The sequence below is a fragment of the Sinohyriopsis cumingii genome, chromosome 17 (assembly GCF_028554795.1).
Source record: "Sinohyriopsis cumingii isolate HCF-2022 chromosome 17, ASM2855479v2, whole genome shotgun sequence".
NCBI lineage: Eukaryota > Metazoa > Mollusca > Bivalvia > Unionida > Unionidae > Sinohyriopsis > Sinohyriopsis cumingii.
Window position 1 is genome coordinate 68,730,806 of NC_142977.1, and position 18,202 is coordinate 68,749,007.

At 40.8% G+C, this 18,202-nt stretch overlaps 1 protein-coding gene across 1 annotated transcript in view; it reads right to left on the reverse strand.

Moving 5' to 3' along the window:
• Positions 1-264: 264 nt before the first annotated feature.
• LOC149779174 (kelch-like protein diablo) overlaps positions 265-18,202 on the reverse strand; it is a 47,114-nt gene continuing 29,176 nt past the window's right edge. Inside the window, exon 9 of the mRNA XM_089939741.1 lies at positions 265-2,881. Coding sequence (XP_089795867.1) covers positions 2,690-2,881 — 192 coding nt within the window. The 3' untranslated portion in view covers positions 265-2,689. The remainder of the gene's footprint in view (positions 2,882-18,202) is intronic.

Genomic DNA, 18,202 nt, shown 5'->3' on the forward strand with positions numbered 1-18,202 from the left:
CGAGTGTCAGATTTCTAAACCCTAAAACATGGTCGAGCTTGAAGCACGGCTACAATTAAACAATAGATCACGCCTTTCAGGAGATAACATCCACTACCAAGTATGATTTTCTACAAGTTAAAATGTTTCACTAACAGGTGAGCAGAGTTGCAGTTCATCAGATAATGCAAAAATAATGAGTTTCAACTTCAGACTGATTCACTACAAAGATATTAGTATGCTCTATACAGCTAGCACAAAAAGAAACCAGACAAATTCAATGTATACATTATAAAGCAGGACATGTTTATTCAAGAACCAATTAATGATGTCCATCTTTATAAATATAACGTAATTTATTACAAATGAGAAATAAATAAACATTAATGCTTTCTAACATTGTTTTATAATTTTTAACACATACATATTTCCATTACAATACACTGACAACATTACATTTTATCTAAAACCACAATCTTCTCAAGTACATACAGCTCTTCACAGGTATACAGGTAATACATCCTGTAAATGACGCACATATTTCAGTCAAACAACATCTGAATTAATACTATTTGTTACAAAGCAAAATGAACCCACATGTGAAAACTGATATCACATACTTTGAAGAGATGCAAAAATATGAACCTCTATGTCATGTGTAAATTCAAATGTAAATTCTAACCCATTCTATAGGTGTTAGTGGCATGATTCACCTGTAAGCAGTAAAACTGGTGTTTATCTATAGCTCTCTGCCTGAGGATGAAATCATAAAAGTACTTTTTTACAAGGCTTCTCATTACATCTGTTTCAGCAGCAATAAATTCCAGGGTTTAAAATAAAGGCCTTATTACAATGAACCTAAACTGAATACAAAAAGTTCCAAAGATTGTTGCCCAATAATTCAGTAAATCTGTCAAAGATGAGGTATACTTGGGCAAACACCAGTATCAAGCAACAAAGCTCACACCCCCTGTCGCCAATGTTCACAGTGACACTTTTATAACATTTATTTTGGTAACAAGGATGCCAGTTTGACAACAAATTTGGCAACCACCTTTTATCATGTTTCTGATGGGGCTAGTTTAATTTTATGATAAAGTAGGTCAGGTACAACAGTTGCCACTATCTGTGAAATTTCACTTCAACATGCCAGGAAAGTAAAGATAACTTCACTTGCCATGAATCTGTGCCATCCAATACTGTCCCCAGTTAAACACCATAAATAGTCTGCCCCCAAAACAGTTAACCTTGTTTCATTTTAGTTTACACATGAAAAAGAGTAGAAACATGCATAATTATTGTTTAATTTAGTACACTTTGGTGCCCTTCAAACACGCACAAAATTTACCACCAACCATGCAAATGTGATACTCTAAGACATGAGTGTCATTTCAAAGTTTTAAAAACTTCAGCACCAAACAGAGTGGGTTGACTGACTTTTACCTTCAAGGAAATATCAGTCATATACATTTTAAATCAATGACCTGCTTTCAATGTTACCTCTAATGCTGCAAATGAGGATCTTGAACACATTTTCAAATTCTAAATAGAATGTTTTTGATATTTTCAATACATTTATGAGAACTGCATATAATTTAATAGTATTTAACTTGCAGAGTTAGAAAACCCAATTGCTGTTAAACTTTGTGAGCTACAACTAAATTTGATCTCTAGCTTCTGCATATTTTCCTAGCACTCTACTGCAGTTAGAAGGGGAAATCACTCTGCTTAAAATTCTTAGTCAAGTATAACCACTGAATAAAGTGTCATATTTCACTAAGAGTTCTTTACGTTTCTCAAGCTATGGTCAGTGTTCAATGACACTCAGAAATTTTGGGCATTTTATATTGTCTAATGTGAGTGATGCTCTAGACAGTGTCAGTGAGGTGCCGAATCATCAATTACTCAAATCAACAAAATTCCCAACACACTCAGACAATCTCATGAGATGTTTAATTCCATGTCAATAATTATAAGGTTCTGTGAATTCAAGTTTTGATTAAGCTACTATGCATCACTTTGAATATTCAAGTGATACATTTATAAAATATCTAATTAAACTCCCATACCTTACTAATTGGATTTATCATATATGAAACACAAAAGGCATCAAACTAGTATCTTTGGCTAATAAGCCTTTAATTTTGTCTCTGAATTTTCACCAGGACCATCATTGGATATGTCTAAAACAAATGCAGATTTATATGTTTTAATATTTGACCTTATTACATCATGGCTAAAACTGTTATCATGAGATCATTGTCAAACAATTTATACTTTCTTTTTTGTCAAGTTTTTTTTTGATTTGACTGTTATTATATAAAATATTATGCAGAATGTAGTTCCAAAATAAATGTAAATAACAACGGTAAATAAAAGTCACTGGCAGATAAAATGGAACAAGCAGATTCATAAAATGGACAGACTACTTTCCTACAGCAGACAGTTCTTTTGAAAAAAAGATCCGCACAGACCAGAAACTTATTGTCATGAGGCAGTATTGAACAAGACTGATTCCATATTCAATACTCTGACAACTGTTATCAGCAGTAAACATATCCAAAAGTAGTTTGCCAGTGGTCATAATGTGTCATCTTAGATGTGTTTCATATTGGGGCATTCTAACAACACCAAACCAATACCACTGCCTGGGTGCTGATAGTTCATAATGCCACATAGCCTCCAGCTGATACTCTCCGTATCATGTTTATTACCATAGATGTGTTTCATGCTGGGGCATTCTAACAACTCCAACACCACCACCAAGGCGCCGATAGTTCATCCCTCCACACAGCTTCCAGCTATTACTCTCTGGATCATACATTTCTATTGTCTTTAAATATGTCGTCCCATCAAACCCTCCAATAGCCATTAGCTGGCCATTAACAACTGCTAAACCAACCTGAAACAAGAAAGATATATTTATTTTATACTCTAAGTTCATCTGATAGATTTAACATAAGTATATGAATATTTTCTGGTAGAAGCTGTTGCCAAACTTTATACAATGCACATTATAACATCATGAAATCTTACAACTTTTCACATTATGACATTAAACAACTTGCTGAATAACTTTCTGTGCATCATAAATTAAATTTTGAACCGAGTGGAGTAAAAGATAAGAAAGGTAAATTTGTTTTAATATATGCTGTTGTTGTTGTTGTTGTTGTGGGGTTAACGCCATTTTCAGCACACGATAGGCTATACATGGTGGCTAGAATTAATGGTGGAGGAAGAACCCGGGAAAACCCCCGACCCACGAGAAGCTAGTGGCAAGCTTTCTCACATACCCACATTGGCTTAATTCAAGACTCGAACTGACGCAGACAGAGGTGAGATGGCAGTGATCCGTAACGGAGAGCGCTTTAGACCACTCGGGGCCCCTTTAATATATGTAACATTTCATTTCAAGAAATATGTGTGTGTGTGATCTGGATTTTTAACATAGCTTAAACAATTTTTCAGTCATATCACTACGATATCTGTAGTGTGATAGTTTATAGTGATGTCTAGCACCTAGGCATCATGTCGCAGACATGTAGCATGATATCCCACCCAGTCACATCATCCTGACACCAGGCCGACCAGTCCTAATGCTAACCTCTTATTACTATTTTTTCAAAGTCTTTGGTATGACTCAGCCAGGGATCACACCCACGACATCCCGCATCTGAGGCAGACGCTCTAACTACTAGGCCACCGGAGTGGTCTTTGAGAAATATGAAGACAGATACGAATAGATGTTAATTATAAACCAGATTATACAATAAAAAGTTTATCACATGTATAATCTCTGATATCTCTGGTGGACTGGTTTTGTTGCAGCTAACTCATAATCTTGTCAGCCACAAGCCAATAAAACCTGACCACCCATGATATCAAACAGTACACATACAATAACATATAACCACCCTAAATATCCATTGTATAAGGCATACCCAGCTGTAATGAGTAATGACTGATTTGCCATAGCATGATGCACATAAATATCCATATATAAGGCATACCCAGCTGTAATTAGTAATGACTCAGATTTGCCATAGCATGATGCACATAAATATCCATATATAAGGTATACCCAGCTGTAATGAGCAATGACTCTGATTTACCAATGCATGATGCACATAATATCTATATATAAGGCATACCTGGCTGTATTGAGCAATGACTCAGATTTGCCACAGCATGATGCACATAAATATCCATAAACATCGATCGCACTATAAATGAGGCGCGAGTTATCGAAGGACCTATAAAATAAGCCCAAAACCAATAAAGTGATCGACGACATAAAGGAAAAATAAGGGGGGGGGCAGATTATAGTGTTGAATACTCACTTTATAATCGTGCTGAGATTAACTGTGAGTAAATATCTCTTCATAACAGTGTACTTTGTTTATTATTTCCTCATAGAGCAACATTAATTTCAGGATAAATTACAGTATATTGAGGCGATCATTGAAACATTATTCCACGTGGTTTCCATTCGCTTAACATGTGTACCACTTCACACACTGTGTACTATGTCACTAATTTTTATATTGAATTGGATACATTCTAGTTTTATTGTTTGATCCAAATTAGACATTTTTTTATATACAAAAAGATCGACTCTTTTTGAGAAACACTGTTGATCGAACGAAGCAGCAGAGGGGGCGAATCCGACATTTTGTCCAAACGTCATTTTGCTTAATTATTACTTCTGCACTCAGCGGATCCGGTGTAGTCAGCGCTGGTAAAAAAAAAAACGACGACGTCGTTGGGGGATCGTCGCGTCGTCATTTGGTTTAATGCACTTTTCTGCGCGCCGATCCCAGCGTCGTCAGCGTCCGGTAAGCACATCGACGACCGCGTCGATGTCATCGCCCCCTCTGCTGCTATGATCTTACAAACAGAGTGATCACTAACTCCTCCTCTTGCAGATCAATTAGGTTATTTGACTGATCGGTAATTCTAAAATTAATTCTCATTAAAAACCGATCATGGCATCGCATATAGACCGGATTAATCGGACTCTCAACGATTAAAAATCCCGGAGGGGCTGTTGGTGAAAATGAATAAAGGATATATCCCTGTTGAGCCTGATTTGATTGCTTGGTATCCACCTGGTAACTCCCTTCGATAACATCACATACTAGATTGATTGCTATCACCGATGCAATATTTACGTTGTATGGAGCAATATGCCTACCACCATCTCCGTTATCGTATCTGAGGATAGTTGATGGGGGGGCGTCCGCGGGTGGATTCTTAGGCCATCCTAGTATGGTTCTTATTGAACTGTTATAAATATCAACCATATACCCCGGTGTGCTTATTTCAATCGTCGACGATAACGTCGGTTCATGAACCGTAATAGCGATTTTTGATTCTTTTCCTGTGATCGATTTTATCCTGCGTTGAAATTCTTTATTGATTTGCTCTATTTGGTATGACCCAGTTGGTATTGTAACCTCCTCCCAGTTTGGGGTCCCATCGGGTTTATTTGTCCGTGCAAAAACCAGCGAGTTATTAGGTTGTTGTCCATTAAATGCGTCCGCTCGGATATTAGGCCAACTGTGATATATTCGCAATTTTGCCAGCGCTATTTCCTTCACTGGAACCGGCGACGGGAAGTTCACACTGAATTCAGGTTTCGTTGATGTCACTGATATCATACTTGTTTGTACCGGAGTGGTGTTCTCCGCGATCCGTTGAAGCAACTGAAACCCTTCGGGGTTCAGCGACATTATTATTATTCGTTGTCTTTAGTGTCTAATTTCAGCAACCAGGTGGTTCCGGCTTCCAGTTAAAAATCCTCGATTTTTGACATCGCGGAGCTATACAACTGGACCATCGTGGAGAATTCAACATCGGATACGAACAAATTATCAATCGATAATGAGATCAACCCGGATAATTTCGAGTATGCGTCGGATACTATTTGATGTTTTACTGTATACTCGTTGAGTTTTTTCTGAAAACACGATGATATCTTTCTAGTGATTGCGTTGGCGACTCCAGCAACTGTTGTCATCGCGGAGACAGTGATTGGAACAGCGATCGGGGCTATCGTGGTCACCGTGGATAAAATAACACCGGTGCCAGCTACTATACCCGACACCGAGTACACGACCGCGTCGATGGCGGTTATTTTACGGTATTGTTCGGAAAGCGTTTTTAAGTTCGCGGAGAATTCTTTTGCGGTATCGAATCGATATTGATGTGACGTCGGTGATACCTCTGATTCAATTACCCTGGTGGTCATTTTATTCTAAAAGAGCTAGTGTTTTTAATTACTTAGATTCGCTACAAATTCCACATACCATGTGATGTTTGCCCGGGCTAAATTTCCATCAACGGCATAAATTGTAAACTGTTCAGTTGCGTTCTTGTCTATAATTGTTGATATTGTATTGTTAAACCCAGATGAACTCGACGATAATATATTAAACTGCATCATTGAAACCAGTGTCAATCGATAAATGCCCTTAACAGTTGCGGTAGTATTTACTGTATTCTGTGTAGGAGTCCAATCGAATGATCCATGCCGAATTGTGTATACTGTGTTGATGATGTTCTCATGAGGGATTTTTATTTTTTCGAATTGCTCTGCTACTCTCGGTAGTCCGTCTTTAATCGCTTCAACATCAGTTCCGATTATTTCTATTCTCCGCAAATTCGCGTCTATATTATTCTTGTTCGCTGCAACCCTAGTAATGAGTATATCTATTTCCTGTATATGCGCGTCCACATTTTTTTTGTTCGCTGCAACCTTAGTAATGAGTATATCTATTTCCCGTGTATGCGCGTCCACATCTTTTTTGTTCGCTGCAACCTTAGTAATGAGTGTATCTATTTCCCGTGTATGCGCGTCCACATCTTTTTTGTTCGCTGCAACCTTAGTAATGAGTGTATCTATTTCCCGTGTATGCGCGTCCACATCTTTTTTGTTCGCTGCAACATCAGTTTTGACTGTTTCTATTCTCCATTCATGCGCGTCTATATTATTCTTGTTCGCCACAATATCAGTTTTGATCGTTCCTATTCTCTGTTCATGCACGTCTATACCTTTTTTATTCGCTACAATATCAGTTTTGATCGTTTCTATTTCCCCTGTATGCGCGTCTTATTTCTTTTGTTCGCTGCAACATCAAGTTCGATTGTTTCTATTTTCCCTGTATGCGCGTCTATATTCCTTTTGTTCGATGCAACATCAGTTTTGATTGTTTTTATTTCCTGTCCATACACGTCTATATTTCTTTTGCTCGTTGCAACATCAGTTTTGATCGTTCCTATTTCCCCTCTATACACGTCTACACCCTTTTTGCTCGCTTCAATATCAGCTCTGATTGTCATTATGTCCTGTGTATGCGCGTCTATATTCCTTTTGTTCGCTACAATATCAGTTTTGATTGTTTCTATTTTCCGTCCATGCGAGTCTACATTATTTATGATCGTTGCAACATTAGCGCCGATTATTTCTATTTCCCGTTCATGCGCGTCTACACTCCTTTTGTTTGTTGCAACATCAGTTTTGATTGTTTTTATTTCCTGTCCATACGCAGTGATATCATTTATAGTTGTTGTAATCTCATCCAGCTTGGTATTTTTTTTACCAAAGAATTTATCAAAGTTGTCATCGATCCTGTTAACATTTTTTCGCAACGTGTAAAATTGGCCCGACAGCGTTGCAAAATCCAAAATAGTATTTTTTATTGTTGTAATATTCGGTTCGGTTACCGTCGGGGTCCCGAAAAAACTAGCGGTAGTGAGCTGTATATCGGTGATAGATTTTTTCACCTCGGTGGCAGATTTTTTCACCTGCGCGTCAAGTTCGGTCACCGATTTATCCAACCTTATAAAACCGTCTTTGACTAATGTTACCGCCGATATATGTTCACCCGGTTTGAGTCGTCCGTCGCTGGTATACAGCGCGATAGTGTCCTCGGCGGCATCACGCTGTCGTGTTAAAACGTCATCCAGGGACACATTACTGGATTTCAATTTACCCTGGCGGTCTTGAAATACGACCATTTCACCTGGGTCAACACTGGTTAAATTCAACGTATCGGCGATTTCATCCTCGATTAGTTTTTTTATGTCATCGGTGGCGAGCGTTTCCGTGGATTCCTTCAGCGCCGAAACCGGTCGTCCCCAAATATCAATCATCGTTATTGTAAAAAAAAACGGCGTTTCTAATTAACCCGCCGGGCCTCTACGACCCCACTAGTGTATTCGTTTACAACTACATGAGGTGGTTTTCGCGATGATGAAATCGCCGCGAGTACGTTTAATGCCTCACGGCCACATATCGGTGGGTCACTTAATCGCTGTGTTGGCAACGTGGAATAAAACGCCCGGGCTGAACACGCCCGGATATACCGCATGAACTCGTTTGGCGGGGCTAACCCGTATGAATCAAAATAGACGATTGCACGCGGATCAATCGCGTATGCAACCCAATGAGTTCCCGCTCCGGAGGACCCATCGAGGTTAATTATGCCTGTTTCAATATTCCTTGGTGCCGCCGGTAATTGATCCCTCATAAAAACACCTCTGAAGTTTTTTATCGCTAGCGCGTTTGCGGCGTCTATTAAATCAAAATTAGACATTGGAGTCATTGACTCAGGAGTCATTGACTCCCGAGTTAATAAACGGTTCCCGGTAGTCTTAGACCCTTTCCCGAGTACCATGAATACGGGGTTCCCGGTAGTCTTAGACCCTTTCCGGCCACGGGTCGTTTTTTTTTGTAGCCTTTCCCGGTTGCCTTCTTCAATGCCATCCCCGCCGCGGTACCAACGGCTCCTAACGCCGCCGCCTTAGCCACTGCTGGTGCGGCCGCGGCAATCAACGCTGGAATCGCAGCTAACAGCGGAAATATCCCACCGGTCTTTTCCATGTTTTTAATTGCTGCGGCGGAAAAATCTACCTGAACACCCTTTTTATTCTTCATCGCATTATTGAAATGTTTTATTTGACGCGCCGTCAACGATATCTTATGATTACCACCTGCCATCTGTGACGGCTTCAGCGTTATTGTGGTCCCGCACTGTTTAGCCGACTTTGATCGTAATTTCTTGACTTGACCATCAGTCAACTCTACACTGACGACACTATACGACATTTTATTGTAAACGCGTTTGTGTTTTCAATTACATGTTTTCCACTGGCGCATCAACGATTCTCATTCGTCCACCAACACCTTCTAGCAGCATTGATTTATCGCTGAGGATGACAGCAACCGCTCTGTAATTGGCACCACCCGGGGCTATACGAGCTCGGAAGTGTATATCAACGACGGATTGTCTCGTTAAATCAAGATGTTCCAGCGAAAAATAATAAATCGGATACAGCTTTTTAAAATCAAGTTGTGATATTTGCAAACCAGTGTCGACGTTTTGATCACGACCCATGTATGACAGCAATCGATGATACACACGTGCGACATGGTTGTCGCCGTAATTAAGCTGTATATCCTCGGATGGTTCCTGTTGTCCGTTTATTCTCAGCGAAACATCCCTGACTCCTAATTTATCAAATATCATATGGCTGCGTTCTTGACTGCCCAATCGTTCCCTATTCTGTAGCGCTATAAAAATATGACGCGGGGCTGAAACACCCTGTTTTGATGCCAGGTGCCATGTAAACGTATCGGCGACGTTATCCTCTTTAGCATCAGTTGTTACCGCTAGCCAACTCAACAATGATTTTCCTCCCTGTTCCATAAATGCTAACAATCGTGCTTCCGTGGTAACTGATGGAGTCAGCACCGGCATCCACAATGCCATTTTAGTTAAAATGACTTTACCGGCAGCGACGCCAGCAGCATGCCATATTGCATTGTTATCATCGCCCCTTCGCGTCAGTGCGATTGTATGCTTAGCCCCATAGATAACCCTCCTGACATTTCTGCAGAATCCAAATATGTGATGGAGTGGAATCGCGCATGAAAACTGTCGGCGTGGTCTTTGCAACATTGTTACTCGTGCTGCGAATCCCATATTGTAATTATCGTTAAGACTTTTTATAACAGTGAAATTAGCGTCTGGTCTTGCTCTGCGGTCTGGGTTATTTGCTTCAGCCTGTGGGTCAACTGCGGTATCTCTTTCCACCAGCACGTTAACGTATTGAAGATGATCAGCGTTATCGGTGGTGTCCTTCGCAAACATCATAGATGGGCCCGTCGATCTCGTATAATCGTCCGAGTATCTCGCTAACCCAATTATCGTCGTTGCAACATCAACCTCGCGTTCTATTGATTCAATTTCTCGCCCGTCAATAAGATATCTGGCGCTCTCAAATAACGCCATGATACCGTTGTTAACGAAGCCAACTCGAACACGATCGTTATCTGCGTATGGTGCATTATCGGCGGCATTTGTCACGAGTTCTCCCTCAATTTCGATAAACGCTTCACATGGCAGAAAGTATCTACTGGTATCTTGGACTTGAAGTTCAATTCGCGATCGTAGGTCGGGTTGCGCTGCATAATAAGAATAATATTGATAATCACGGACAGAATCATCCCTGCGCACTGGGGCATCCATATCAAACGCGGGATCAGCGGTTCGCGCAAACATTTTATTATTTATCATGTTGATGTTTTCAATTGCGATTTTCTTTGAATTCTGTTTAAGACCACTCCCCCGCTATTGTGTTCATGGGCGCGTTGGTGGATGACTGAGCCGCCAACGACTCTAGTTTTTCTTCCACGGCGTTATTTATTACTTTACTGACATTTGCAGGCATCACCGTCGTTGATGGCATCACCGGTGGTTTCTGTTTTTTTCTTGAAAATCTTTTGGATTTCACCAACGACATTAGTTTGTCCTTTGCTGCAGAAAGCGCCTTTCCGGCAACATCTCCAATGGCACTAATACCCTTATCACGAATAACATCAATAGCCTTCATTCCTAATTGTTTGGCTAACGGCGCTACTTTTGGAGCCATTCTTGTAAATAACCCCGCAATGGTGCTACCGAGACCATCTCCATAGTACGCGCGGTAAACAGGCAATCGCGAGTTTACCACGTAGACGAGTACTGGTTTATCATGGTTGTAGTGTATGATCATCCTTATTAAAAACACCAGTTTTCCAATTAATCATCCACGAGTTCGTCTATGAGCGTTCGATATGTATTAATGTCTATGATACCGCCTGCAAATAACCGCTTGCAAATATCAGCAGCCTCATTGATTATTTCCGTAGAGTTATTTCCGGCTCGTTTTCCTCCAATTAGTACCTCTAGCCGTGATATATCACTGAGAACACTACCAGGACAGGTAACACTAGCGTTTTCAACTAGACCACTACCACTTGGATACCCCTCTCCGCTTGTTTTTTTAGAACCAGCTTTTTTTTGACGTTTTTCTCGGACTTCTCCTTTTTGTTGTTGTAGTATTTCTTGTTGTTGTTGTATATCATAATCATCAATTCCCCTTCTAAATTCTTTATATCCCAATTCTTTTGTATCCAAGCGATCAATCTCTTTATTCGTTTTATACAACCAATTAACCCAGTCATCTCGTTTTATATTACTGTTTTTATACTCGTCTTTTAAAAAGTTTTTTCTTGAATGATAGCTTTGAGCGGCAAAATTACCAAAAACCCTATACTCGTCGGATTTCAGTAATTGAGGTTGTTTTATTTGTGCTATAGCCCCTTCAGTGAGTTTATCTATAAAGGGGACTCCTTTTTGAGTGGAAATTTTTTGAAGTTCACCAACATCACCCTGTTCAGAATCATCAATATCAGCTAATCGTTCATACTCTCGTTGGGTTTTTATATCACTGGAAAGTTGTTTTATCCGTTGCTGTGTTTGTTCTGTCTCTGCTGCTATCTTTTCAAGTACAGGAAGAAGAGATGCCTCTTTCCGTTCGCCTTCCTTAGGAATATCCCCATATATTGCTCGTTCTGTTGCAGCTGTAACATCCTTAGTCGCTTTAGTTACCGGGGCAAAGAGTTGTTCGCTTCCAACAGTAAAATCGGTTTGCATTTGTTGTCGCGTTTGAAGTTTCTCTCTCACTCTGTCTCGTAACGGTATGAACTTTTTAAGCGCTGCTAGCCGCTCTCTGGCTAGCCGAGTAGTAAGTGATTCACCTACCATTATTGTAAATTGATCCGCAATTTTCTAATTTTCCGCCGAGTGTACCATCGGGGGCTCCACGGAGTTTTCGTCTATAATCCTTCTAATGTTTTTGATCTTACTAGAAATCTCCCGGCGTCGTTCATAAACACGTCCGAGTTTTTTTCGTATTATTTCAACGGCAGTAAATAGTCCAATGAATGCATTTGCGTCATTGTGGTACAAGTTTTCATTAATCGTATGTTGTAATCGTTTTACAAAAAAGTACTCGCGGGCCAGGGTAAAACGCCCCCGTTTCGACTGTTCGTTAATAATTTCATAATCGGATAATATTTTTTCACTGTCGAGACCATCAGATAATTCAATTCCTTGATTTTTTAATTTTGAAATCTCGGCTAATATATTATTGATGTCTTCGATATTCATTATTCTTATAGAACATCTTGTTTTTAAATAAAAAAAAATGAAACCCCGTGTATCAATCCCGAGGTGTTTAATAATTCGTTTTCTTCCGGAATGGACAATTTATTGTCATGGCGACTTCGTCAGCGCCATAGGCGCCGGTGACTTCGTATCTACATATGAAAATCGAATTCTATGCCCGGTCTTTTTTGAGATTGCTGTTTGATATACTCGTTCTGCTACTTTTCGTATTGAGGCGATACAAATGTCAAAGTATCTACTGGCTTCATTCATCGACTGAAATATTTTTTCCTCGTGAGTTGTTGTATCAAATGACTTTACGGGTTTTGCTTTCTTTGGGTATTTACCGGTTTGGCCTTTTTTGGTATTTTGACTCTGCGAGACAGCTTGCAAGTTTATAAGAGAATTATCAGTCTTATTATTATTAATATGATCAATCACAAGTCCATTTTCGATTAATCCGTTGAATACCTCAAATACCGCCCTATGAACATGGTACTTCTTCTTTCCGGCACCAAACATCAGATACCCCTGATTACTTACGGTACCAACCGGCTTCTTCAGTTTGCGGTTTCTAACAATGCCGTCGCGAGATGCCTCGTAATTGACGAGCACAGGATGCGGCTGAAATTCTTGGTCCATTTGTATTATAATACTACTTGTCTAATTTATTATTTGGTTTAATTATGAATCTTTCAACGTAGTCTTGGGGGGTTTTGATGACGAAGTCAGCGGTGGGGTCAATGACGGCGTTTTTAATTCGCTTGTCATAATAGCGTTTTAGTTCCCTGTATCGCTTTCCGCCACAATTAATACACAACTGCGATTTTCCTCTTACACCGACGTGGCAAACCAAGCACGGGAGGGGGCCAAGAGAACCATTACGAACGCTTTGTAAATGATATCCGCAGAATTCACCTCTACATGATTTATTGCACGGGGTTGTCGACCCAATCATCAACCATTTGCAGTGATTCATTATACTATATTCTTTCATTTAAATACTTGTTTTAATTATATGGATGAGTTCGAGAGATTGGCAGCAATTAAGCCCCGGAAAAATATTAAGTTCAATCTCGATAGAGTCCTCAAGGACACACCAAAAGCGTTAATAAACGATACAACCCTGTTGAGTAAAATACGCGATTGTATCGATGAATTCAAGCGTGATGGCGCATCTCATAGTTGGTCAACATTTCGAATTGATGGCGTTGTTGATGCTACCATGAACGACAACCGCGCAGCAACGATAATATCACAACTTGACGGTAAAAGGTATTTCTTCAGAGTAAAATTCATTGTCCGGGTGGAATCAGGTAATTGGATCATACGTGATAAATTTGAACCAGTTCTCAGCGACATGAAAACAGTCATTGTTAGCCGCGACTCCAAGCCGGGGCTGTTAACCGGAATTGACAGACCATACTATGAACGAGCGTATCCTGAAACAGCAGTTGTTTATGGAATATACCCGTTAAATAAGAAACCTGATATCGGAAAACTGAAACCAATGAAACAGTCAACGGGGATAAATTGTGTAGCAGAACGAGTAATAGAGCATTTTACAAATGCGTGTCGAGGAAACAAATTGACTGATTTACGACGTAGCAAAATCAACCAGTGGGAACTAACCGTAAAAGAGCGTGGAGCAACCATCAGCGACATAGCGAGATTAGAAACGTCGTTGAGATTTCCAATAACCGTTACAACGATAACCGGTGAAGTATTATACGAATCAAAGTACAAATCAAATGGGACCCCAATCAAAATTATTGATCATAACGAACACGCATGGACGCCCGCGATCACAATATTTCCACGGGATAGAACAGTAAAGTATATACCCGAAGAATTCCTGGGAGAAGAATTCTCCCGGGATGGTTTTCTCGCGGAGAGGAAACTATTTGATGCTATTGCCTACTTGTGTAAAAACGACCCTGTATCAGTGTGGTTACTTCGCAGCGCTGAAAACGATGCGGATACCTTTGATCAGTTTGTAAGACCAAACGGTGAATTATATCGCACTGAAGCGTTTCACAACAAGATGAAAAAAACCGCCATGGAATTTGAGGAGCATGATGAACAACTGCTAACAAATTGTTTTACGATTCCATCGGTTGTAGCTCATGTTGCAGCAAGGAAAAATGCGTGGAGACCAACGCGCAAGGAATTTCTGCCGGATGTACAATCCAGTTGTTTGGAATACTATCACGGTGGACTATGGAACACTGAATACAGCCGCGACGCTATGATTTCCGTTGATATGGTTGCCTGTTATCCAGCGAGTTTTCTCGGGTATGGATCCGCCGCTAAGTACTTTAGACGATTTGGACACCCCAGACATGAAATGACTCGTGTTGCTATTAATGGACCACTGCCTGATTTTGATTTAACCGGATTCGCTCGCATAGTATCATTTGAATTCGCGGCAGGACTCCATCGCTGTTGTTATATTTGGATCGGTAGACACATGTCTGAAAAGAAGTGGCTGCCAATAGCGCTGCTACGGTATATGATTGATTGTAGCATGCTTGTATCGTTGATTGTCAGTGACGCGATTATATCATACCGGGCGCAGACTGAAGTCTGGTTACCAGAACCGGAGCGTCTAGATAGCATAATTGACGAGTCCAGAAAACACATTGATGCCGACGAGGAATATATCATCGAATGGTCCAGGAGGATATTCAACCAACGAAACCGCGAGGCAAAAGATCTCGGTAGAAGAATAATTGGTAAGTTCACACAAGGTGGAAAAAACCACGACTACAAACGATATTGCTCACGGCTGATTATAGATGACGCAGAATATGATTTCGTAATCAAGGACGCAGTGGCAAAAAATAAATACGTGAACTGCAAAACAGCTTTCTTGTCCAATGGAACAAAGTTGGGTACAGTTGTTACTTACGCCGATGGAGACAGCCCCGCGTATCCACATTTGAGGGCGTCTATGTTGGGTTACGCCGCTATCAATTTATTCTCGATGATAAATAGATTTCCCGACACCGCGGTTAGAGTAGCCGTTGATTCATTTTATATAGACGTAAAGTACAAGGGAAACATAGCTGAGTTTACTAGTCCGGACGAGAGTTGGGGTACATGGAGAATTAAAAATGAAATACGACGCGATTATTCCCCGTCAGCAGATGTCACCGTTGAAAATAATTACTTACGCGGTGATAAATTGTCAGAATGGTCTAATGCACCACCGTGTTCTGATCCAATTTGTAGACATAAAACAGTTTATTTAAGCGGCTGTGGCGGGTCAGGAAAGACGACTCGGGCAATTGAATTATTTCGAACGCGGGCAAGTATAATCGTGCTTACACCGACCCATAGACTAGCGCGAGAGATAAAACAACGAAATGTTGACGCCGTTACTTATCACAGCTTTTTTCGATACAGTGGCGGTGAGTGGACTCCTGATCGAATGGGTGAAAAATTTATTCCTGGGGTTATCATTTGGGATGAGATATGTACTGTTTCGTTAGATGTTTTACAAATGTTTCTTGAGTGGTTGCTGCGCGCGAATACAGCGGTGATCATGTGTGGCGACCATGGTCAACCACCACCATTTGTCGGCGAGGGTCCACATGATTGGTTAAAGGGTTTTGTGGACTATTATGAAGAAACCGATACTGATTACCGGGCACTTGATGAACAACTGCGCGGGGTTAAAAAATTAATCAGATTACAGCCGGATAGAATTCAGTGTGAAATAATCCGCGAGGTGATTCCGGAAACGCCGTTAAATGAATTCTGGGAAACATGGAGACCAAACGATTTGATTGTAGCGAGTAGAAAGATAGTCAGAGACACACTTCAGCGGAAGTTGTTTACGTTGCATAAGGAAAAGTTTCCAACGCGTCCAGTGCCGTTATGTTATAGACCCGCGGATACACGGCGGCAGAACACTGAAGTTGAAATCCCGGGCCGGACAGAAAAACAAATTCTTGTGCTGAATGATATTGTGCTCGTTGATATCAGCGTCGTCGAGGACGCGCTACGTGCTGATAAATCCCCGTGGACGCTAGGATACGCAACAACAATACATTCCTCGCAGGGACTAACCATCACGGACACAATTGTTTGGATGGTTGATAATCGCATCGAATGGTCAAATCTAGTCTATCTTGCAGTGTCCAGAGTACGAAGGATAAATCAGCTTCGAAGAATTGTTATTGACGAAGCCAGTGACAAAGCCAGTGACGGAGTCATCGATGCAAGCGTCATTGATAGAAAACTCTCGGGTTACCGCCAACAGGATAAAAAAAAACAGCGGCGTTTTGATATTGATGCCGAATTAATAATTGCGTTACGACAACAACAGAATAATCACTGCGCAAGTTGTAATTGTGTAATGCGCTGGCGTTATTCGGATAAAGACGCTCGCCAATTTACCGTGGACAGAATCGATAACAGTCTCGGTCATGTTAAAAACAATGTGAGGTTGACCTGTCTTGAGTGTAATAGACGCAACGGCGCTAGTTAAGACCACGCGGGGGTAATTGAGTATCGTCAGGTATCACTTGTAGTTGCTCGCGTGTAAATCCGCGCTGAGGAGCAGTTGAATCCAGTCTATAGATCGGTGGTCTACCAGTTGATCGTGTTATCGTTGATATGTTATGTGTGGTAACACTCCAAATAGGATCAGTAGCTCTTTTTTTACCGCCTTCAAGCTCTCCTGGTTCATATAGATATCTAACAGTGACATCGCCGAGAATCGGCTTGGAAACGCTATTTATTTTTGATTTTCCGGGTATATACTCGTATTTAATCGCGTCGCTGGGCTTCATGTTGATTGCTCGGGTAATCTCGTTATTTAACGCTCCAATTACGCCTGGCAACCTTTTGACCCATTCACGAGATCGTTTTTCTTGGATGAATTCCTTCGCGTATTGATACCCAAATAACCGTTCAGCAAGAGTTCGATTGAATCGTTCAACAATTGCCTGATCACGATGTAGCGCAGTATGACCTCGTCGTATCGCGACGCTATGATGTTTCAGCGTTGATAAAACAGCACCGCGAAATTCACTACCGGGATCAACTTGTAGTAGATTTGGCCAGCGCAGAGGACCTCTTCGATAAATTCTTTCAAACGCAGCGGCTACTTCAGTTGCCGACTTTGTTTTTAACGGCTCCGCTTGTTTGTATCGACTCGCAACATCAACTACGGTTAGCGCGTATTTGTAACCGTTGTCATGCGGCAGAAATAGTATATCAGCCTGATGAACTTCATTAGGTACGCTGACATCAAAGCGCGAGAAGTTGATTTGTTTAGGCGGTGGTAGATAGATTTGCCATATAGCCTGTTTGGATAACCAATTAGCCGCAGTGGTCTTTGTTACCTTTGCAGCGCTTGCAAGCTTACCAATTGCGGCCTTCCCCTTCCAGTATCCTCTCGGAGAATAATAGATGGAATCCATGTTGTTATTATAAACGCTATCGTTTTCAATTACCAGCGCCAGAAGCTCCGCTTCCAATCATTAATTTACCTTTCATAGCCGATTTTACCAACCATGAGGCTAATTTTTCTTTGACGGATTGATCAGGAATAGCATTTAATGCGTGAATTAATTTTACATCCGCGATATGACGCTGTTGCAGATCGCTACTTTTGTAAGCAACATCATGAGCATGACACGCCTTATCGATAGCGTTTATTGGATACTCACCGGGTTTGGGCTGATTTTGATCATCGAGTCTAATATCTAATCGTGTTC